The 24,913-nt window shown below is 39.8% G+C and overlaps 1 protein-coding gene across 1 annotated transcript; it reads left to right on the top strand.

Moving 5' to 3' along the window:
- Positions 1 to 10,507: 10,507 nt before the first annotated feature.
- KBTBD3 (kelch repeat and BTB domain containing 3) lies at positions 10,508 to 12,128 on the top strand (the record flags this gene model as incomplete). Its single annotated transcript, XM_084267279.1, has 1 exon — positions 10,508 to 12,128. The coding sequence occupies exon 1, from the start codon at positions 10,512 to 10,514 to the stop codon at positions 12,126 to 12,128; it is 1,617 nt and encodes a 538-aa protein (XP_084123405.1). The 5' UTR covers positions 10,508 to 10,511.
- Positions 12,129 to 24,913: the final 12,785 nt, after the last annotated feature.

The raw sequence follows: 24,913 nt of genomic DNA, 5'->3' as shown, positions 1-24,913 counted from the left end.
TCTGGTTGTATGCTGGACATTTCATCCAGCAAGATACTGTGAGATAAAAGCCCCACTGAAATCCAAAAATATAACATCAACTGGTTTTCCTTGGTCAGCCAGCTGGGTGACCTTGTCGTAAAAGGAAATCAGATTGGACAGACAAGACCTTCCTCTTCTGAACCCATGTTGGCTGTGACCAGTGACTGTGTTGTCCTGTAGGTGTTTTTCAGTGTCTTCCAGCATGATTTTCTCCATAATTTTACCAGGCACTGAGGTGAGACTGACAGGCCTGTGATTACCAGGGTCTTTTTTCTTACCCTTCTTGAAAATTTGGACAACTTTTTCCAGCTTCCAGTCAACTGGGACTTCTCTTGATTCCCTAGACCATTGAAAAATAATGGAGAGAGGTCTCGCAATGACAGCCAGCTCCCTGAGTACCCTGGGATGAATCCCATCAGGGCCAGTGGACCTATATGGATCTAGACAGAGCAGCAAATGACACACAAGTTCAGGGTTCACTAGGAGTTGTTACTACCACAGTTACGATCCTCCAGCTTGAGGCATCTGGAGTCCCAGAGCCCATCGACTGTTGAAGACAGAGGCAAGAAGGCGTTTAATGTCTCTGCTTTGGCTATGTCCCTGTTAGTAAGGTGACTTCTCATCAGGTAACGGACCAGTCTTCTCTCTGGTCCTCCTCTTGTTAATGTATTTGAAAACACTCTTTTTATTGTGTGGCACGGTATTGACAATCCTCAGCTCTAACTGAGCTTGGGCTGCACAAATTTTCTCCCTACAAAGGCAAACAGTGTCCCTGTAATCCTCCCACATTGCCTGACCTTGTTTCCATTGGCTTTCCATTCCACTTTCTTTTTCCACCTAAGCTCTAGAAGGAGGTCCCTGTTCAGTCAGGCTGGCCTCCTGCCCCACCTGCTTGATTTCTGACGCTTTGAATTTGCCTGTTCCTGTGCTATTAGAAGGTGGTACTTTAAAAGTGACCCTGATGCTTTCAAAAGCAGTTTCCCAGTGGACCGTACCAACTTGTTACCTGAGTAGCCCAAAATCTGCTCTCTCCATATCTAGTGTTGAAGTTTTGGAGGCACTTTTCCTCTTCTTATCAGACATTTTAAATTCCACTACTTCATGGTCACTATGGCCAAGACGGTCACCTGCCTTTGCTCCTCCCACAAGGCCTTCTCTGTTTACAACCTTTCCTTGTCAGCTCCCTTAATACCTGAACAAGGAAGTTAGCATCCAGTTTCTTTAGGAATGTCCTGGACCTGTTTGTATTAGCTGTATGGTGTACCTACTTAATGTCTGGCAAGTTGAAGTCCCCATTAAGGACAAGAGCAGATGATCTAGAGGTGTCTCTTAGTTTCTTCAAGAATAACTCGTCAGTGTCATCATTCTGGCCAGGCCGTCTATAGTAGACTACCTCTCTCTACAAAATCCCCCCTATTTGTTTGACCCTTAATCCTTACTCAGAGATGCTCAACAGTGTCATTGCCAACTGACAGCTCTGTGCAGTCCAGCTCCTCCATTACATACAGTGCCACCCCCTCACCTCTCCTGCTCTGCCTGTCTCTTCTGAAAAGCCTGTAACCATCCACCGCAGCACACCAGTCACAGGACTCTTCTCACCAGGTATTGCTTAATGATGTCATACCTCTAGGACTGAGTCAGGACTTCTAGCTCTTCTTGCTTGTTCATGCTACGTGCATTGGTGTAGAAGCACTTGAGATGCACTTCGACGTACCCCAGACCTCTTGAAGCAGACTTAAGGAACTCTGTGACACACAGCACCTCTAATTGTAGCATGCCATCCCGTATTTTATCATCAGCTGTATGGACACACTTCAGCTGGACTTTTGGTCCCACCCCTGACTCTGACATGCTGCCACCTAGCTCACTTCTAGCTAGCCTGGCTTTACCTCCCTCCCCCTTTAGATCTGGTTTAAAGCCCTCTTCACAGGCCCTGCCAACTGCTGGGCTAGGATCCATGTTCCCCTTTTGGACAGGTGGACCCCATCTACCACCAGCAATCCTAGTGCTGAATAAACCATCCCATGATCAATGACAGTCAAAATAATAATACAATACAGAAGTATGGAACTTTGTAATTAGCATTTATACTTTAATTACATTTAAATACACTTGTCTTTTTCATCAGCAATTGGAATTATCACCAAATCCTTTAGATCCCTGTTCCATTCATATTCATCTTGCTGAATATTAAATTAGGTTCTTTTAAATTAAATGTGTAGTGGGGAGTGCTGTCTTTAAAAATTGTTAACAAATTACTAATTTGTCCCCCTTTGAATAGATAAGGAGTGAAAATGGCAATTCATCTTGATGGGTATATAGAAGACTTAATAATATTTCTTTTTAACATTAGATTTTAAAATGCTGACCCTCACATTTTATAAAGTTACATTACAGTTAAATTTTGTATGAAAACAAAATTAAAGTTTATCCAGAGAAATTTATACAGGTTTTTTTCATATTTTTTGGTCTTAATTCTTTCCTCCTCAGTAAATAAAATATTCTGTAAAACACCAGCATTAAAGATTTATCTTTTTTTTTTTTTTAAAACCCTGCAAATAGTACATACTATCCAAGCTGGGAGAAGGCTAAGTGACAAAGGCATTGTTCTCTTGAAGAACAATTTATTTCTCATAAGATAACTGCTAAGAGATAGTAAGAATTTATATTTTTTTTTTGGTGAGTGCTGTACAAAAAATGCTGTAGCACAGATGCTTCGAGATAAAGCAGCTGGATTGTTTTTCAGTTGTTTGTACCAAATAAACATTGAGCTTAGACTGGTTTTGCCAGCTGCCTTGGTAGAGAACATCTACACACAGAGTGTTTTTTATACTGCCTGAATGCCACACATCAGATTAGTGTCCCTTGTGCTGGGAACAGTCTTGGGCTTCAGTCCCATGATAAAGGTTTGGTCATGTTTATTGTCAGGCAGGCAGGGCCCCAACGTGCCTTTTCTGCAAAGTGCTAACTTCTATACGTGCAATACTTCTGTATAATTAACACTTTCATAAAACATCCCCGTGGCTATGAAAAAGTCACATATATTTGTGTATATATATTTATCTTACTATTATAAAGTGAGCAAAAAAGTGGGGTTTAAGTCTTCTCCAGTGCCCATCTGAACCCTGTGTCCTCCTCTGGGTGTTCATGCTCCATTCTTTTAATATAGGCCCTTGCCCTCCCTTGTTTTATTAATTTTCCTCTGCTATTCACTTAGAGTTAATCGCACATCCTATATTGTTATTAACTTCATTAGCACATTCAAACTTCTGTAACCATTTTATCTGTCAGTCATAGCATCTCAGGTTATTTTGACTTTCCACAGATATGTGTTTCCTATGAGCATGTTCTGATCAGTGTTGTGGTGGGAACTACAGTAGAGCCTCACTCTGCTCAGAAGTTCACAATTCTGTTTTGTTGTTTCAAATCTGGTGAAAGGGATGTGAACACCATTCCTAGGAGTCATATTGCAGGGGTTATGATTTAGTCTATGCCTGTTGAGATACTCTGTAAATGGCTGTCCTGGGTGTTTTTGGATTCCTATTGAAGTTTAACAGTATGTTGTGTTTACAGTCTCTTAGAGTAATTTCTAGGATTCAACAAATATCCAGGTTATGCAATTGATACTCAGAAGGGCAGCTGGAAGGATAAGTATAAACAAATAAATTACACATTTCAACTTGTTCCCTGTACAGAATTATAAATGCCTCTCAGAAGGATTGCTGATGGTGCCAACTAAAAGACAGTCTTCATAACTGTGTTATAACTGTGTTTGGAAAGGGAGCTTCAGCATTGGTGAAATAAAAGAATTCCTCTAGAAATATGGTGAGACTCTGGCAGCTGTTTGCCTGGCATAGAAATATTAAGGTCACTTGGAACATTTTCTTGTAGCTCTTTGTACCAGTAGACTAGGCACAAATTCCTACTAATTGGAATGTGTGTATATCTTGTATTTTGACTATGGGTTTATCATCCACATCTGTGTGATTACTTGGCATCTGGGTCAATGAGCTTCTTATGTTCTAGACTGTTTAATCCCGTATTGTCTTGGGAAGAGGACAGTGTCAAAACAGAGGGATCTTGTGAACAGTAGAACTAATGCGATCTGGGTCTTTACTAGAGAACTTTGTGACAGACTGTAAGAATGCTCATACCCTCAGAGCTCCCAGGTGGTCCCTTAGGTCATCCACTCTAATCACCAAAATTACCCTACCACCCCCAGCCTCCTTTTGCTCACCTGCTAGCTGTTTTGTGGCCATACATGGGTTGGTCAGTTCCTGCTGCTCAGCTATCAGGTCTGCAGAATGCCTTGCCCTGCAGATGGAGATCTGTACAGACAGCTTTGAGGGGTACCTCTATGTTCCCAAGCCTGTATTATGTGGGATTGACCTTACTAACTTTGAAGTCTGTATCAAATTTCACTGTAATGGCCAACAGGCCACATATTTGATGCAACTTTTAAGCAGAAAACAGGGCAAATGTATTGCCTTCAAGGGAGTTTGGTTTTGAAGGTTGGTTTTTGTTTTGGTTTGGTTTTTTTAGGAAAACCACTAATAGGTAACCAGGCATTTGTCAGTCTAAGATGTGTATGCGAATAGAGAAGTTTTGTCAAGTGGTAGGCTAGCTTGAATTCAGTCACATCAGAGAACACATTTGATCTCACCATAGGCAATACCCAGTCACACAGGCCAGTTCTCAGGATCTGGTGCATCATGTTACAAGAGATGCTGCCGGAAGGCTGGTTGCCTGACAATTGCCCAGTGGGTCAGATGCTGAAAGAGGACTTCAGTATAGGGACTTTACCTGCCATGTTAAGAAGCTGTATGGCACACAGCTGTAGGTTAAGAAACATTAATAGGAGATCCCAACTCTAATGAAACTATCTTCTGGATTACTATATTGGTAATCCACATAAAGACAGACTTGGTAATTGGAATCCCGTGGGAGTAAGTGGAGTAAACTTAAGGAGGCTCATTGCCCAGCTTTCCTGAATCTACTCAACACATGCCTGCACCCCCTGCTTTCTACCCTTTCATCCATAACTTGATAAAATATTTATAACTATTTATTAATTCATATGGCTTTGTAGAAGAATGCATGAAATAATTATAAATGCTAGTCAGCCTTGTTTAACCTACCAACTTTTAGGTACTGTTAAGATTTTTTTGAGGGCTCTAAAATCAACAGATTTTATCATCTACCATCTAACCAAAATTACCAAATAAAGCTTTTAATAAAAAATAAGGAGATATTGGTATTACAGGATAGGATGAACTGGATGATAACCTGCAGATTGGAGTATTGAGACATTAATGAGATCTTAACCATAATGCTGAAAACCAAATTTTATATTGGTAAAAGTAATGAGATCACACGGTTGTGGATGAAGAGAAGAACGCAAGAAATAATAAGGAAAACAAAAAAATCAATCTTATAAATGAACTTGGGAAAGTTTGACAATTGTGAATGAATATACAAAGGGAAATTAAGTCATGATAGTTTTAATAGAAGAACAAATATATATAAGCATTAATAAATCAATTGTGTAATTAAAAGAAGGTTCGTGGTCTTGGCACCAGTGTACTGAAACAGTCTTTCTGTGGAAATAGTGGTGGAAAAGTAAAAGTTTCTGAAACAGATTGTTTTAATTAAAGTGATTATATGATGTCTTTGCCTAAAGTAGCAGAGACAGACTTGATGACACTTGATTTTTCTATGTTCATTGTACAAAGATGAATATTACTGATGCTGGTAATTCTACCTACAGAAACCAAGAAATAGGTTGGAGCTTGCTGTAGAAATTGTGTGTAAAAGGAGAAGAACTTCTGTTATCAATTTTAGAAATTTGTGAAAAGGTTTACATTTCCTTTAGAAGAAACGTTACTTTTCATGATGCCAAATAAACTGAAATTCATTTATGTTTTTTAAGTTTCATTCAAATGTGGGACACCCATTTTATGGAAACAACTCTGCTTTTGAAGATTCAGTCTTTTGAGGAACAGGCTTTTAAGTTCATAAGAAAAGGGTATTGTAGAGAATTCTGACATACAGAAAAGCATTATGATTGATGGAAGTTGGGGTTTATGAGGCCATACATTATCAGAATAAAATGGTGGTCTTGTTCTTCTGTATTTTCCTAGTTCCTCAGGCTTAGAATGGAAAGAGTGAATACGTGAGATTGTCTGGCCATGGGAAGGAGAAGATGCCTGCTCCAAGGGTGCCAGTGCTGGCAGCAAGATCAATGGATCTCTACTGTTCCAGGAGACATGGAGGTCTATTTGTGGTTGGAGCTACCTGAATAGATAAAAGTATAGATCAGTCTGCTATGAAAGTCCTCCCATGAAGAAGACTGCCTGATGGCTTAGCTTGCTCTGAATGTATCATGTTATCAGATAAGCCTTTCCATGAATTTAAAAACCAAAACCAGTATTTTTCTGGTTTCCGAGTTTGGCTTGGAATTTTTTATTCCCTTCTTTGTCAATTCAGGTGGGATATTATCTGTTGCTAATTTTAATTGGAATTGTGGAAGCAGAATCCTGCACTAGAAAAACCTTGGAATGTTTTCTTAAGCTTTAAAATAGGCAGGTTGGTCTCAAATTTGCAGTAAGGGCAGTTTATGCATCTGCAGTGATATAAATAGCACTTCAAATAGGTGTAAAAATATATTCAAGTTTGAAGTTTCATGTTATTGAAGTAAAAAAATATTAATGTGAAAAATAGCAAAGACAAATTTTCTATACAAACAATGGACTTCAGTCTAGGGATTTTCATGGGAAGAACTTGGCTGCTGAAAGGGAGTTTGCACTGTCTAAACTTTAAATTGGTTCTGAAGCCTGTTAATTTACGTCACTGTAAATGAAGCTCACAGCATGCAGTGTAAGCTGCAAGCAAACATATCCTAGCCAGACTAGAGGTGCAAGATAAAATCAGAATCAATTGACTAAACACTGAAAAGTTGCACTGCCACCAGACTGTCTCTAAATCATCCCATTCTGTAAGCCCCAGCAATCCTGTGACTAGTCCAGGCTGTCGGCGTTTACTTCTGTTACTTTAGTCTGGAATACCTAATGGGAATCTACATAGAACGTGGTCTAGTAGCCTGTGCCTCCATTCTACTGTAAGCTGGAGAAAGGCCATTGGTTTGCTTTGAGTTTTGGGGTTTGTAGTATACAGATGAGCCTTGTGGAATCTTAAAAACATGTAACAAAGTTATCCTTCTCCATCTTCATTTTACATTAAATTGTAAAAATTTGGTGGGTTTTGAGGGTAAGGCTGGATTTAGTCTTTCTTTTAAATGGCCATTCAAAATTTTAATACACTCCTCAGTGTGCTTCCTGTGGACCTTATTGAAAAAAAATCCTACAGGTGGGTACTATTTGTAAGGTTGTTCTTTGATACATGTTAGCTATTTCGCTCTTCAAATTTTGCTATGTGCATACATTTTGCAAAGTAGAAGTATTACCAAATTCCATGTAAAAGTCACTTACAAATTTATAGCTGTGCATGGGACTTACAAACCACATTCAATGCTGAGAATGTTGTTGTTTGTTTTATGGTATACTAATTTATTTATACATTAAACAGCTGTAGAATCAATTACTTATTTTTCCATTTCAGTTTCAGGATTAAATTGAAGAAACCATGGCAAACCAACGGGATTACATTAGCAGACCTATTTGCAATGGAATTTCTGTTCCTGAAAATAAAATCAATTCCTTAGTGGCTGAAGGTCATGGACAACAAATTCTAAAAGTGCTACAGAAGTTCAGAGAACAAAATATATTTTTTGACTTTAAAATTCTTGTGAAAGATGAAATAATTCCATGTCATCGTTGTGTACTGGCAGCATGCAGTGATTTTTTCAGGTAAATCTAACTTTGGCATCAATTTGAAGGAAATGGATTATAAATTTCCTGGGAGGGAGGGAAGGAATATGATTACAAAAGTTAAATCATCACAGCTTATATATGTCTGCAGAGTTTTGAGCAAAGCATTCAAACATCATATTAAGGGTAGGAAAAAACCCCCAACAAACCCAACAAAAAAAAGCAGCCAAAATACAGCATTAGATGCCTACCCCCCAAATATGTCTGTCTGTATTTCCAGAGTGACACAAGGAGTCTGAGATATAGACAGCAGTCTGTACTCTGAAAGACAAATGTCAAACCTTAAGTGCATGGTTCTGCTGTTGGGCAGAATTGACACGAGTTGTGTATCTTTAAGACTTCCCTGTATCTGTATTTGAACGTCTGCAAGGGTATTGTTTGGCTTTGTATGCAACAGTCTGCATACTTGGATGCATTTATATTGTGAAACGTAACAGGTTGATTACAAATGTGTCTTGCATTGAGCAATTGTGGATAAATTGAACAGGATTTTGGAATGGGGTTGGATTCTGTTTGAGTAATCAGTACCGTAGAGTTTGTCTTCAGAGGTGTCTAAACAGATACATTTTTTCTAAACTACAGATTTCAGCCTTTCAGCATGAAATGGATGTGTGATCATCACTATGGTGCTAAAAGTTAGGCATTCTTAGAGGAACAGACAGATGATTCATATACAGTATATATTTATGAAAAACCTTGCTAACCTTTCAATAAGGCTCAAGCTTGCAATTCCACACTATTCTGTTTCCAGATACACTTTTTACTAAAACAAAAATCTAAGGTGCTTCAACAATGAAAAAGTGGGCTCCTAGAAATGAATTAATGAGCTATATTCAGGCGACAAGTGTTAATTTCAATGGCCTGAAACATCTCATGATCTGTAAGAGTCTGACATGTATGGCAGAAGACAGAGGGTAGATGTATTCTTAGGACTTCTGAATAGAGAAGAAATGCAGATGACATAAGCTATTTCTCTATAGATAATGTTTTTTCTCTGACACACAGAAATACTTGCATCAAGTGATTACTGCTTGACAGCACAGAGATTCTCTGGTAGAAGGAACATTAGGATGAAATAGTTTTCAGTGTCAATTTTTAGAACTTAAGGACGTGGTAACATATGTGTCCTTTTTACTACCTTCAGTCTTTTCAGGTGGCCAGGAGAGACCTCTCCTTGTGTGGAACAGTTGGTAACAGCAGCCATCGAGTTCATAAGTTGTGGAATTCAAGGCTCATATGTTACCTTCAGGGGATATAAATTACCTAGCTCCACTATATTAATTTTAAAATGAAAACACCTTTTGTCTTCCTTTGTCTTTGGACTTCTCTTAGTTTTGGTTTCATTGAGCAACATTTTGCTTCCTACTTACTAGCTTTCAGAATGAAAGCCTTTGCTTAAATTGTTCTCTTTCTACTAGTATTGTTTAGTTGCTATTTTACTCTGAAATCTGTATCATAGCTCTTGGGTCATATCAGAGCCACACAAAACTAGGACACTGATGTTCACTTCCCAAAAAGTATGCTATACAGTGATTGCTTCACAGAAGTATGGGATTTTAAAAATCACACACTATACAGCTGCTAATTGTGTAACTGAAATAGAATACTTTTTTAAAAAAAACCTGTGATATATTAATAATATATCACTTAGTAATTTATATTTATCTAAATCTTTATCCACTGTCATTTGTTGTCACATTGAGAAGCTGTTGATATCACACTTTGATGCTTCAGCTCTGGGAGGGTAGGGCAGGTGATGTTGCAGCACTGTTCTGTTGCCAGCACTTACTGGCTTGACTTTGATTATTTTGTCCTGCCATGTTAGTTTGTGTTAAATAGTTAAATGTTATTACATATTTAGTGATAAAGTAGTACAATGAAATTGTAATGAAATTTGCACAGATCTACTGATCAATACAGTTTGTTCCACTGTTTCAGCCATCGTTCTTGTATCTACTTTCTGCACTTTTCATTGTGTCATGTATGTCAAAATGTCCTTTTATTTTTCCTGACATCTGGCTGTACCCATACATCTATCTGTCAACTCTGAAGCAAGAATTAAGTTTCCTCATGTTATTTCTTCCCTTTCACCCCTCACCTACATTACTAAGGAATGCACTCATCATCCATCCTGCCATTTGCTCAGCCTGCAATTTGGAAGGCCTTTTTTCACTTAATTTTCTGTATCCATTCACAATGCATGACCTAAATCATGGGGCTCTTTTACTGTATACTTTTTAAATCAGCCTTTCTTTCTCAAGCTGTTGAAACTGATGCCGCCCCAAACAATTTCCCATTTTCTCTCACATTGAGAGCTGAAGATTTCATTGCTGTCTGTGAAAATCCATACAAAACACAGGTGCTGCTATAATTTTATGAGCCATCACTTTGAATACGTCCTCACAGCTGCCACCTTTTGTTTTTTCAACCATGTCAAGCAAATGCATTGTTCTCACTGAAGAGAACCTCCACATTTTACACCTCTGCAGCCTGCCCACATTGTTATACACCACTGATAGTCTCCTTCCTCTCATGTCAGCATTCTCTACTGTTTTCTAGAGCTTTAATTTCTGTGTATATCTTCTATATTTTATTCACAGAGCCATGTTTGAAGTTAATATGAAAGAACGAGATGATGGCAATGTTACTATTAGTAATCTGTCACCCAAGGCAGTGAAAGTTTTTCTTGATTACGCTTACACGGGAAAAACAGAGATAACAAATGATAATGTGGAAATGCTCTTCCAGCTGTCATCATTTCTTCAAGTTTCGCTCCTTTCCAAAGCTTGCAGTGACTTTCTAATAAAAAGTATTGATCTTGTGAATTGCTTACAGTTGCTTTCTCTGTCAGAAAGTTACGGTTCTGTCCGCTTATTTGATCATGCGCTAGATTTTGTGCAGCACCACTTTTCCTTGCTACTCAGGTCAAGTGATTTTTTGGAGATGAATTTTGAGATATTGCAAAAATGTCTCGAGGCTGACGAACTAAATGTACCTGAGGAAGAATCAGTGTTGAATGCTGTCCTTCAGTGGACCAAACACAACTTGGAAACGCGACAGAAATACCTACCTAATTTGATTAAAAAAGTGAGACTACACCAGTTACCTGAAAAGACCTTACAGGACTTTCTAGATTCTGAAGAACACTTACTTAAGAGTGCTAATTGCTTAGTAATAATCAATGATGCAGTTCAAAGTGTGCAGAACTTTAGTGGACTGTTTCCAGATGCACGTCCTTCAACAACAGAAAAATACATATTTGTCCATAAAACTGATGAAGATGGAGAAAACAGACATACATTCTGCTACAACATCAAAACGGACAAGTGGAGAGAACTACCACATACACACATGATTGATCTTCCGGGGTCAAGTTTATCTAGTTATGGAGAAAAAATATTTATAACTGGAGGATGCAAAGGAAATTGTTACAGGACTGTCAGGCTTCATATTGCTGAACCATTTCATGATGCCACTGACCAAACCTGGTGCTACTGTCCAGTCAGCAATGAATTCTCCATAGTGTCAGCCATGAAAAAACCAAGGACAATGCACACATCTGTTGTAACCTTAAATCAGCTGTTTGTAATAGGTGGAAAGACCAAAGGAGCTCAAGAAACGCGAAGTCTCTTGGACGTAGAATCCTATAATCCTCTTTCCAAAGATTGGAAATCTGTAAGCCAATTACCAAGAGGTATCTACTATCCAGAAGCAAGTGCATGTGAGAATATAATCTATGTCCTTGGTTCAGAAGTAGAAATTACTGATGCCTTTAATCCATCTCTTGACTGTTTCTTTAAGTATAATGCTATGACTGATCAGTGGTCTGAGCTTGTAGCAGAATTCGGGCAGTTTTTCCATGCAACTCTAATCAAAGCTGTTCCAGTGAACTGCACGTTGTACATATGTGATCTTTCCACCTACAAGGTCTACAGTTTTTGCCCAGAAACCTGTGTTTGGAAAGGGGAAGGATCTTTTGAATGTGCTGGCTTTAACGCAGGGGCAGTTGGGACAGAAGACAAAATTTATATATTAGGTGGTGATTATGCTCCAGAAGAAATCACGGATGAAGTTCAAGTCTACCATAGCAGTAGGTCTGAGTGGGAAGAAGTTTCACCAATGCCAAGAGCCTTAACTGAGTTTTACTGTCAGGTCATTCAGTTTAATAAATACAGGGACCCTTGGTCATCTGTACTGACTATTTGCTCTGGAGAATTTTGAAACTCCTGAGGCAAAAGAACCTATTTAAATGCACAAGCTTTAGAACAGATTTCTAGGTATTAATTTACATGTGGAAAGCTATGTACTGTTTTGTTTAAATCTTCAGTTTAAACTGTATGCTATAGAACTGCTTTTGGAAGAGTACGTTAAATTGTCATTCACACTAGTCATTATATAGAAACTATTACTTAATTTTATATGCAAGTCTTCTCTGTAATTATCTGAATAATTTGCAAAATATGACTCTTCAAAAAAGCATAATCATGAGGAATTCATTGTGTAATATGTGCCATTATTCTGTAATATTCACAGTTGTCCCAGTAGACAAATTGCTGAGTGAGAAAACTGACTGTGATACGGTTTTCCCTATGTGACTGAAGTTCAGAAATCTACCTTAGCAGGATTTTGGTTTTTTTCAGATTCATAAACCTGTAAGAGAAATTAACTGTCAACTTTTTCTTAGTAGAATGATCTTAGCAAGGACAAAAGCCAAAGTGACCTTCACAGCATTAAACCCAGGTATCTAACTCAAAGAGACTGACAATTCCTATCATCTTACTTCAGCTCTTCAGTTTTGCCCATTTTTCTCCGTCCTTGTGCCTTAGTGGTAGCTGTACTTTCTGTTTTCATCCCATTAACTGTGGGGAGATAAACTTTGATAACATAGTGAAGGGTGGGGAAGATTTCTACAGGATGGATGGTTTATATGGTATCTCTGCTTCAGTCATGCTGTTAACTAAAGAAAAATCACGTCAGGATTCTTAACAGAAGTCTTCCATCTCTGAAGTCTCCAGTGCTACCTAGTCAGGAGGCTGCTTACAGCAGCAAGCTGTAAAATTTTAGTTGTTGCTTCAGTTAACTATGGGAAAAGTTCGTATCTTGTCATACATCAAATACAACGTTACAAAAAGAAATTCCCGTATTTAAATTAAAAGTAAATAGTTGTTTGAGGTGAAAGACTTCATATTTTTTTTAACTTCTATAGAGGTTTAAATGAACTAAAACACTTGTACTTCATGGTAATGTTAAGTGTTAAAATATTACAAGGTAAACACTACACGATATATAGCTTGATAAACTTTCAATAGTCATCTATTATAATGTTAAAGTTGTAATGGGGTTTTAGTATTAGTCTGGGCCATACATTGTGAAGTAGATCTGATCTCACGCATACCAGGTGGGACCCGTGTCTAACAGGACACTGAAATTAGCTGGGTTTTATACATTCATTTATAATCCTCCACAGCCTGAGAATTTTCTTTCTTACCAGCTATCTGAATAAGGAATCAGGAGCCCTTGTGTTCCATCTGAGTATCATTAAGCGATACGGTTGGTTGTCTTACGCCAGGCAGGATGGTTCTAAACATCTAAGCCCATCTTTTCCAGACAACAAAATTTAGTGAAACATCTAAAAGTTCCTTCATATGGCTTGAGATGACCGCGTAAGCTCATTATCACATCACTACTGCATGAACTTCTTGCAAAACTCAAGCTCAATATTAATGCTTAATATTAATGCTTAATATTGCCTAGCAACGTATGTCTGAGAAAACAATGGAAAGTTCTGATTCTGTGATTGACTCCATAATTCGTTATCAGATCTCTATAAATTTAGATAACATCGTAAGTATTTTCATAAGGGTGTAAATGAAAATTATGCACATTTGGAGGACATATTAAGAGAGTGGAACCTTCCCACTCATTAATTTATTTGTATTAAGATGCGTGTGAGTTCTGTAGAAGTAAATAGTTTTGTTATAACGGTATTTCAGACAACTTCTGTATTTATTTATTTTATTCTTTCCATAGTAAGTCACCAAATCATATTCCAACTACACTTAGCCAGGTAACCTTTACAATCACTGTACTAAAATGCAAGCATTTTTATACTGGAACACAACTACTTTTTATTAGTGCAATGCAAATATATTGAATAGTTTAGGAGAGATGGAAAATAATATTCCTGCTTACTGAAACTAAGAGAAAAATAAATAGACAAATATATATATGTAGGAGAACAGTAGTTTTAGCATTAGTAAGGCTAGCCAGGGTAGTGTAGAGACTTCGTTAATCATTAATTGCAGCTCATCATTTCATCAGAAAAGAAAGGTCTGGCTCTCCTCTGCTTGTGTTTTTGTGTTGTTTTTATACCTAAATAAGAGCATGTAGTTTATGCAGAGAGAAGAGTAACATTCCCATAGTACATGGGTACAAACAGCTATGCAAATTGGAAGAGACTAGAGAACTGCAAGGGGCTTTTTAATTTCCACTGTCACAACCAAATTGCTGGGTCACATAAAGAGTAATTTAGGTGATGTTACTTCCTCATAAGTTTTTCCTTTGAGCATTTTTTTTGTTTTGGCAGTCTTCCATCCAGCTACTTGCTTCATGTATAATATTGCATATGACATCAGATAGAGTAATGACGTATGTGGTAAGTTACTCAGTACATACAGTGAAAACTGAAGGTTAATTTGGGAAATAAGACATGCTGCTTTACTACCATATGCTACATTTGCACAGGAACTAATGTCAGTTCCCAGTTTGACAAATCATTCATGGGTTTCTAATAGAGTTGAGCTCTCTCACTCAACAGATCAGTTGAACATAATGCAGTAGTGTCAGTTACTGTATGCCATTGCTTGCAGAAAAGTTACTGTGAAATAGTACAGATTTTCCTCAGTTATGTAGGTAATCCTGTACTGCAACTCTCACAGAGGAAAAAAGGTCGTTTGTCACAATTCCACATACAGAGGGTTAAATCTGACAGCAGAACCGAGTGCAGAAGAAGCCGTGTTAGAAAGCCAAGGCTAAAACCAAGGCTTTGTAATAGAATTAAGGGCCGATGTTCCAAATCCTGTAATTAATCGCTAATGATGTAAGAAATCTCAGTGAAGTCAAGTACACTCCTCAGAAGAATATTGATTACTTGCATGAGTAACTGCTCTGGGTCTGGATCAAATAGATTTTTCAGTCTACTTTACGCAGCTGTTAGGCAGTTTTTAAAAAGCCACAGAATTGCTGCAAAGCGAATTTTTCTACATCTTTTCTGACTTCTCAAAGCTCACAATACTTTAAGAAAAAGTACCTTCCACTAAAAATAGTCAATGACTAGATTAATGATTACCTGTGTTCTCATTGAAATATAGTACGTTTAAAAGATACAAAATTGCATGTAAAGTTATCATCTACTATTTGCACTTAAATGATGTAACCAAAACATTTCTAATAGTATTCTATTCTGTGTCACAGAACACATTGTAAGCATGACCAGTATAATATACATGAAGATAATATATATTGTATGTGGGATTTAAATATCCAGTAAATTATTATATTGGATAATATTAATTTTTAAAGAACGCTATCAAAACATTATGGCACTTTGGTAATGGTTTAGTTGTTATTATAAATATCAATTATTCAGGTGTTTATATTGATTAAGTTTGCACAGACCTGATGATTACTCTATTATTTATGTACTAATGAATTTATTTTCTATATTCTAAATACATTTGTAGCAAGCCAATTTACTGCTGTTAAAAATTCATTATATTCACAAAAGGGAGTAGATTTATTGGGTCAGGTTTATTTCTGGTACTACACCACGAAGCAAGCTGTATACCTCCTCTGATTAGTAACAGGTAAGGTAGAGGCTGCAGGATGTGCTGTCTATGGTTCGCAACGTGGAGTCTCATTTTAGGTGTTTCAGTTTGTAGGTGACCAACAGGAGGCAGCAAAACATCTATTTTAATTAAAACAGACTGACACCAGGACATAGTTTACAGTATTTTCAGCTGAACATTAGGCTCAATTTACTTTTTTCCCCTTCTAACATCCAGTGAAGCATAGAGATCAGTAACATTGTGCTGCTGCCTGGGCTCTGCTGGTATGTGGGAAGTATGATGCTACATGTTTGCTGAGATGTTCATTCTTTTGTGAAATAAAAGCATTGAGCAACTGAATCCTCTCAGGTCTGTGTTGTGTTTTTTTTTCAGGGAGTTTCAAAACACAGGGATTCCGCAATGTTTCTAATGAGGGAGGATAAACACTTATTTTCCCTTTTATTTTTCAGCTGGAGAACATTTTTGAGTTAGGTTACAAGAACACAGCATGCATGAAAGCTGCGGTGTAAGAGGCTTTTTAATTACCCTTGGACCTTGTATCTGTGCATCCTCTCTGTATCAATCTGCTGCTTCCACACTAAATTTTATTTAGTCTGCTGAAAAGCTGTAAGTTCACCTTTGTACTCATTTGAATTGGTGTATTTTCTTATTTGATTCACCTGGTTTGGATTGATATATAGGGGGTTTTAACAGTTTACGTATTGTAATGATGTGGTATTTGTTTTGACTGAAAGGGGCTTCCATGCTATTTAGAAGTGGCTTTAAATAAGGTCTAAAATTCATGTGCAGAAGGTGAAGAAACGGCATTAATACAAAGTGAGGGAGCCCTGTGTTGCCTTTCATTCTTCCAGAATTTAAAATTCTGTGACCTTCAAACCTGTGTATAGATAAACTAGAGCTACAGCAACAAAAATTCACCTCCCAGCGGTCCCAGGCCTTTGCCCCACAGCTAGCAAAAGCCATTTGGAGCCACGTACAAACTGTTCCAACAGTATTCATGATGTTAAAAGGTTACATGGAACAATGAAGGGATTGACACACCCAAACTTGAGAGCTGCAGGTGTGTAGCTGCGTGCAATCCAAAGAAAATGGTGTATGCACGTACCACAGATCCAGGGTATTCACCCGGGACTTGCAGAGTTTGTACCTGAAGTAGACTGTATAGCGGGGCTCTTCTCACTGCGATGAAAGCAAGGAAGCAGAGTCTGGATTTAATGGATAAATTACACATAAATGGAGGACAGTTCACATGAACAAAGGAGGTCCAAGGTACAAAGATGTAGTTTGGTAAAACCTCGGAGTAGATGAAACTTCTAGATAAATAAAAATACCTGCAAATATATGTTAGTAGCTATGAAAGTACAAGAAGATTATAGACACCAAAATTGTTTGGTGAAACAACAGCTGAACAGCTCTGACTTGGCTGGCCCTGTGTGGAGCCAGCAGTTGGTCTCAATGATCCTTATGGGTAACTTCCAACTCAAGAGATTCTGTGATTCTGAATTTTGTTGGGGGAAGTTGGTATATACCAACATGTATGACCTGTGGTTAATAGCCTCTCTAACAGTAGAGGAACAATAGGGGGAGAAAGAAGAGCTATTTAAAATGATGTGCAGAGCTACCCTAGGAAATTACAATCTTCCTAGTCCAAATTATTCTAATGGACACTAATTATATTTAGTGGTTTTGTGCTTCACAGTAACAGGATACTAAGTGAGGTGTAACTAGCACTGATTATTTTTGCAGACTGACAGAGATTCAGATTTTTAATGACTTTCATTTTTCCATCTACTTGCACCCAAATCTAGTGTGAACTAGCTTGTGAGACCTTTATTTTATTCCTGAGCAGTGTCAAAACACTGGTAGTAATGTAAAATGAAGCCAAGTTCATACAGAAGTAAGAAATATCCCTGTTTAATACATTGCCAGCAGTGCGGCACGGCCTCGCTACCCTGCTCCTCACTGTTTTCCTTTTAAAATTGCCATGGTATTTAGCTTGCAGTGGGCAAATGTGGCAAGCTGCCGTTAATGGAAGTAAGCTGATAAATAAACATCCTTTCCCATGGTTAGTTTTTGGAATTTCACTGCCAGTACTGTTGACCAAAACGGGAAAATACTGTTTGATACCAAGATCTGTGGTTTCCCCATCACGATGACAGTCACTAGACACTACAGTAATGAAATAACCTGTCCTTCCAGGGAAAACGCTGGAGTCCAAATACAGAACACAGGCCGCAACGTGGATTTGAAAGGATGGAGCGAGTAGTTGTTTAATAAACACGCGGAACAGCAAGGGCACCACGCAGCGAGTAAGGCAGAACTGAGGTAACAAGCTTCGGGGACACAGCCCGACCTGCCTACCGGCGAGCAGCGCTCTCAGGCTGCGCGCAGGTGGCGTCACCATGGAGCGGGATGGAACGCTGAGAGCGAGGGCCCGGTGCGCGGAGCCCCGCACGGGCCCTCACGGGAACGACACGGCAGCTCACGCAAGCGGCGCTTTCCGGGAGAGCCCCGCTCATCACAGCGCCTCTGCAGCCGCCACTTCGCGGCCTCAATCGCGAGCCCCGCGACACGCGGTCCCTGAAGAAACGCTAATCACCACGGGCTGGCTCCGCGGCCCCTCCCCGCCCTGCCAGGCCCCCCGGTGACGGCACCGCCCCCTGGGGCAAACCCTCGCCCCGGCGCGGATCTCCGACCGCCCCGCAAGCTTCCCCATCCCTTACGGGCAGCCGCAGAGCGCCGCCGGGCACCGCCCCCTTAGGCAAGGCAGGCGGGCGCAACACTGGGACCGCCCTGTCTGGCTCCCTCACAACCCGGCCTGATGCCCGCCGCCGGAAGCTCATTGAGCGGGGAGGCGGGCCTTAAGGAGCAGTTACCCAATTATCGGCAGGCTCTGGGAAAACAAGCAGCGAGCCTAGCCAATGCAGCTTGGGGTCTGCGTACGGCGGCAGCCGCCTTGCTGGGAGACGAGTTGCAGCGCTCCGGGCGCGTGTGGGGGATTCCGGCCCGCCCGGCGCGCCTGGGCGGTGCGCCGAAAAAGTGGCGGATGCGGAGCGCCAATAGGCGTGCGGAGAGGGCTGATAGGCACGCGGCTCGCCCAATGGGAGGGCGGTGGCTGTTAAAGGGCCGGCGACCCGCAGGACAGAGTTGGGCGCAGGTGAGTAGTTGGCGCGGCTCCCCGGGGACTCGAGTGGGGCTGGGGGCGCGACCGGTCTCGGTCCTGGCTGAGTTCCGGCCCGCAGCGGGGCTGAGGTAACCATTCCCCCTACGCGGCTGCTGCCGGTGCGGGGTGCAGGTACCCCTAGCCCCTTTGTGGGGGAGAGCGTTGGGGCTCTGTCGCCCTCAACCCCTGAGGGAGCTGAGGCGGTGTCCCACCGTTTTCCTCAGCGGGAGGCCCCCTTCTCTTCCTCCTCCCCCTCTTCCTCCCCCTCCCGGGAGGGGCGCAGGGCCCCGCCGGACAGCTCCCTGGTCACTTGGGCGGGGGGCACTGGCCTGTGTGGGCCGCAGGCCCATTTGCTTCCTGGGGCTCAGCGCGGCCGGGGCCCCGAGGCCGCGGCAGTGCCTCCTTGGAACAGGCTCAGCGGGGCTCGGGGCCGGGCTGGCCAGCCGGCCGTACCCTCGCCTCCCTTTGTTGCCTGCCTTGGCCTCCCTGGAGGGCTTCGTGCGCCTCCTGGCGGGACCACTCCGGCCCCGCGCGTCTCCGGGCTGACGGCGAGCTCGGTGCCGCCTCGGGCCTGGGGGCCGTGCCCGCCTCCGGCGCCCCTAAACGCGCTCTGCTCGGAGGCAGGTTCTCTCCCGTTCGTGGCCATTGCTGTCTCACGGGGAGAGGAACTTCTGACTGATTAATGTGTGGATTCAGCGGCCCCAGCTGCTTTCCATCCTCCCTGTCTCCTCTCTGCTGCGTTACATTATGCGTTCGGGTGGTGTTGGCTCCCTTTAGTGCTTGCCTTTTCGTCTGTTCACACTGCAGGGAGGAGTGTCCGGTGATGCGTTCGGCAGCCCCAGGTCCCTGTACCAACGCCTTTCTTAGGACAAAAGCGTAAGTTGTTCCAAGCCAATTTAGCCTTCTACTATGAATCATACAAAGGTGCTGTCCAGAAAGCCCCAGGCTTTAATATCACCTAAAGATCCTCACTCTCCAATTTTATTAAAAATTAAATAAGTAGGTGGCAGGTCCTCTTGATTTGAAGAGCTTTTTTCTTCACTCATAAGCACTGAAAGCTTGACAAAATTAAAAGGCAACCTATCAAAACATCATCATTTTAAAAAAAAGTAATGACTTTTCTGAAATATAATTCAAGTGTGATGCTAGCAACAGTCCTTCTGTACTAGTGAATGCATGGATATTTCTGTTTACTTGCTTGTTTTGTGTGTATGGGGTTTGTTTTTTTGTTGGCCTAGCACGTGTTTGCACAGTAAGTGGAGAGCAAAGGAGACACAAAGACAGAGGCAGAACGTGGACGCCCCTGTCATTAAGTACATCAAAAATATTCAGTGTATATGTGATCTGTGTGTTTATGGACTGTTCAGTTTATTTTTACAATACTTTTCATGGCCATAAGTTGCCTCTGGCCTAACAGGGTGGCGTCAAGCTCATAGTTCAATGTTGCCATCTCTTCTAGAAGAACCTTGTAATTGTTCTGTTATAGTATGATCAGAGTTGGGTTTTTCTTTGTGTGTGTGGTGTTTATTTTGTTGAGGGTTTTTTTAAAGCGATTACTTAGCTTTTCTTCCCAAACTGTGAAAATACACATACTTCATTTGCAGCTAGCACCATGCCGTATGATGTGTGTGTTTGGTCATGTAATGGGCTTTTTGCATCTTCTGTTGCTTCCCAAGAAGCTCTGTTGCTAGACCAGACTGCAGCTATCCCTTGTCAGGTGACTGGCATCTTTAGTTAATGTAGCAGAAGTACCTTTGATCATATAATTGAGAAGGAATTTTTCTTTTGTAGCTTTCTTCTCTTCCCTTCATAGTGGTGTAAGAAGCTTATCTGACTAAAAGATCTTTTTTTCATGTCTGCTCTTATCTTTCTGACTGAACCACCCATCTTCCCAACTGATGCCCCAGCAAATATTATTTGCACTGGAATCCTCTGCCAAAGTCACTAAAATGTAGAGCAGTTACAGTTCTGATTTTGAAAAAAACTCTAATACCTATCTGTGAGGGTTTTTTTAAATGTATACATGTCACACTTTAGAGTTCATATCACAGCAAAACATAAACATGCTTTATGTCATGTTTTTTAAAATTATGCTTTTCAAAATGGTGATAGGTTTGTTTGGGTTTTTTTCTGTAACTATCTAGAATGCATACAAATGCTACCCTGTTATCAGTTGTGACCCATGTATTCTTTGAACATATAAAAAAGGTAGTTTTTCTGTGTTAATAAGTAATATCGTGGAGATCATGTAGCAGTGTCAGAAAACAATATCCAAAACCTCAGCTTTAGTTAGACAATAATGCTTTTAAATTAATATATCAGAAAGGTAAACAGCTTCACTGTGAAGTTGATCTAATTCTGGACATCAATATACTGTTAAGACAATTCATTAGCACTCATTTATATTAATACAAAATGAATTGTCTTTAGTGAGGCAGTAGGCTTTCAAAAAGGAAAAAGAAAAAGGTAAAATGTCCTTACCAATTGGAAGTTAATAGACATGAGCTTTAAAATCGTTGATTTGCTGGTGGTTTATTAGGAAATTAAGGGGATTGTATTGGGCATGTTGTACACAAAAAATAAATTCTAAAAACTACCTAATAAAGGAATTGGATGCCCATAGTTTCTGAGTTAGTATTACAGTTCTTAAAGGTTATGTGCTTGGCTTATGTTGTAAGATCCAAACCCAAGGTTAGGTACTTCAGGAAGAGCGGCTGTGGGGATCTGACAGGTGACGCACAGCACCTGCACAAGGAGCAGCGAGACTGACCCGCAGGGTAACCTGACATTTGTGTGTTTTAACTCTCAGCCTTCTCTGGAGCTAAGGTGAAAGCCTGGTTATCTGTGACTTCCACTTTCATGTAGATTTATATTTAGAAAATAATGCTGGTGAAAATTTGATTTGAAACCCCCTTTTTTGTTGTTGTTGTTTTTCCCGTGATTGTGCCTAGTTTATCCTGCTGCACTAGCACTGAGAATAGGGAGTGCCAGGGTAAATAGAGATACCACACGGGTCTCTAAAACCCTGTGGTTCCCTGTTACTGGGGAATGACCTTGTGCATCCTAGCTGTAAAGGACCAAGCCAGTGCATATCTTGACACAAAAATGGCTGTGGTTCAGCAGAAGTCTGATATTTAGGTACCTTAAGAGACAGGTATCTACTACTCCTTTCAAGAGCTTGACATCTCCAATTGGCAAATAATTTGATAAATACAGAAAAATGGGTCTTACTTTCCAAAAAGTACTTGAATCTTTACTGAAGTACATGCTTAAAAGCAAACGTGAAATCCTACTGATGTCAATAAAAATGTGACTGCATAAACACAGGTTCAGTGTCTTGCTAATGGTAAGTCAGGACTGCTGTGGTGCTTGTGAAACTGATACTGTACATAAGAACTCTGTGCAATTCTTTTTACTTTTTGGAAGACCAGCTTAGATTGGATACATCTGAATTTTTGGCACGCACTTCCCACCCTGAAAAGTGGTAAGTGCGAATGTGTGTCTTTCCAAAACCAGAGTGAAGGTACGAATACTTGGTCATTCCCCAGTAACCAGAAATCACAGCTTGATCTGGGTATTGATCAGTCCAGAATAATTGCATTATTAACAGTGAAGCTTCTGAAAATGCTCTTAAGCTGTTGTGTGTGCAGGTAACTTTTCTGAAGAGTGTACTTGCTTGGTGACTTTAAAAGTTTTAAAAAAAATGACCCCATGCACAAGATAAACTTAGAATTGATACACAGGTCAAGAAATTCAATTGCCATAATAATAGAAAAGCACTAATGCTGTAATTTGCATTTGAAAAGCACAGCAGGTACCAAATAAATTGATTTACTGCCAGATAAGTAAATATGGTGCTTCTTCCTTGAAAGCCCAAGTACCTTTTCATGGTAAACTTAAAATAAGGAAAGTTAAGGGAGATGCTTAAACATCAGATAAGAAGTATCTGAAAAACAATTGTGTAATTCTAGTAGGTAGTGTTGTGCTCTCTAAATCTGACTTCTTAAACTGCAGCATTTTGGTATTTTATAGTGGTTGTGTTGAGGGTCTACATTAAAACAGTAGGTTATATTATTTTTTAAATTATTCCCTTTTCTCAAAACCAATTGGTATTTAATTTTCAGAAGGGCATGAAGTTTCGTGTGTCTTAAATAGAAACATGTGGCTTCCAACTTGAATCTGAGCTTAAGTGCTGGGTAACTGAACTGTGGAGTGCTCTGTGCTGATACATGCTCATGCTTTATGCAGTAGATTTCTTATTGGGACTTGGTTTTGCATGTTTCCTAGCCAGTAACAGTCAGAAGTAAATGGATTCGCAGTGAGGACAATATTTTAATGAGGAAAAGTAGCAAGCCAGTTTCCTAAATGCAGTGTTTTTAAAAATACTTGATGCCAGTATGCTTACTTGTTGGGTATGAAAGAACATTGCTTGATGTGGTAAGCTTTGCAAGTGAACCTTACTTGCAGTCAGTAGCACACAGGAGATGAAGAACTACTCCGAAACTGTTATGTGCTTTATTCCCTGAACAAGGAGGTTTTGTGCAATGTGCAGATAGGTATGTTTTAACCACCTTTGGGGGAATAACAGGAGAAAAAATACTTAGTAAGTTAAGAATCCTGTGTAGCTGAGTGAATTATTTAGGGATTAAATCCATTAGTCAGTAGCAGTCAGATATATAATCTGTGAGCCATTTGCTTCAGGTAGACAAAAAGTCTATGCTAGATTAATAGTGAACAAACATAACAGCTTGAAACTGTAAGTACTGTATAGTGAATTGTTGGCCTGCTTGGTTTAAAGCCTTTTAAACCTACCTAAAATGGTAGGTAACATGCATGGCGTAAAAGTTCAGAAGATATCCTAGCTTGGACCATTACTGGGCAGTCTGATGAAGAACCGTTTCTTATTCTCAGTCTCTGCTTTTAATTTTATGGAAGTTTTTCTAGTAATAAAGTCTATGATGTATCCATCGCTCTATTAATTGTCCCATTTCTCCCACTCAGACTTTCCGCTTTCTCTAGATTTGTAAAGAGTTGTGCTCAATGTGCCAGGTGCATTATCCGGTTTAGCTTCCTTCAGCATCGGTAACAGGACCATTGTTGAGGGTAGAGGACTGGACATGCTTTCAACCTGTCATCTCGTCTGACATGAGGTGTCTTGCAGTATGAGAAGGATAGAGGAGGGCTTTACTATGGGCATGTAATGACTGATTCCTGAATCTATTTCCCTTTAAAATCTCTCTAATGCATTTGTTTGAACCAATAGTTACTTTCTGACGTTCAACAGAATTGTTCCAGTTCATTTTTGGTTGGTTTTGTTGTTGTTTTGTGATAAAATAAGTCAGAAGAGCCTCCAGAACTTCAACTTTTCATATTAATCTACTTTTTTTTTTTTGAATGGTATCTCATTTAAAATGTCTCAGAAATTTCAGTCCCTTAAACATTCCGTGTCTTTGAAGTAATGATATACCAATTTTAGCTTCTTTTGGAAATAATTTAGCATGTATATGTCAAATTTCAGCCTTAAGCAAATCCCAACTGGCAAAACTCTTAAGAGTTGAAGGAAAATAGCTGTATTTTTGTAATGGAAATATCAAGTCAACCTTAACGGTTCGTGACATGGATACATTAATGGATGTATAATTCATATAAGATTAGAGATGGTATCTATAGCTACTTCATATTCAGAGTTTAACAAAATGGTTTTCTTCTGTCAAATGAAGGATCAGTTCAACATACACATTCCTTAAATGATGACTTTGGAGTTTAGTTCATTAAATGAATATATACAGTGTATACCTTGGAGATTTATGTTGTTTGCTCTTTTTCTCTTAGGAAGCCTGAGAAATAGGAAAATACTACAAAGTGAAGAGAAAATTCACTTCACAAGAACTGAGCTCTGCTTTCATTGGCTTTTACACTTTATTTGTATTAGTAACTGATCAGTGTCAGATCACCTCTGTAGCCTACTGTGGTGGAATTATTAGGTTAAAGCTGGA

The sequence above is a fragment of the Gallinula chloropus genome, assembly GCF_964237585.1.
Source record: "Gallinula chloropus genome assembly, chromosome: 1".
Classification (NCBI taxonomy): domain Eukaryota; kingdom Metazoa; phylum Chordata; class Aves; order Gruiformes; family Rallidae; genus Gallinula; species Gallinula chloropus.
Note: the sequence above shows the minus strand (reverse complement) of the source record. Positions and strands in the feature narration are given on the sequence as shown.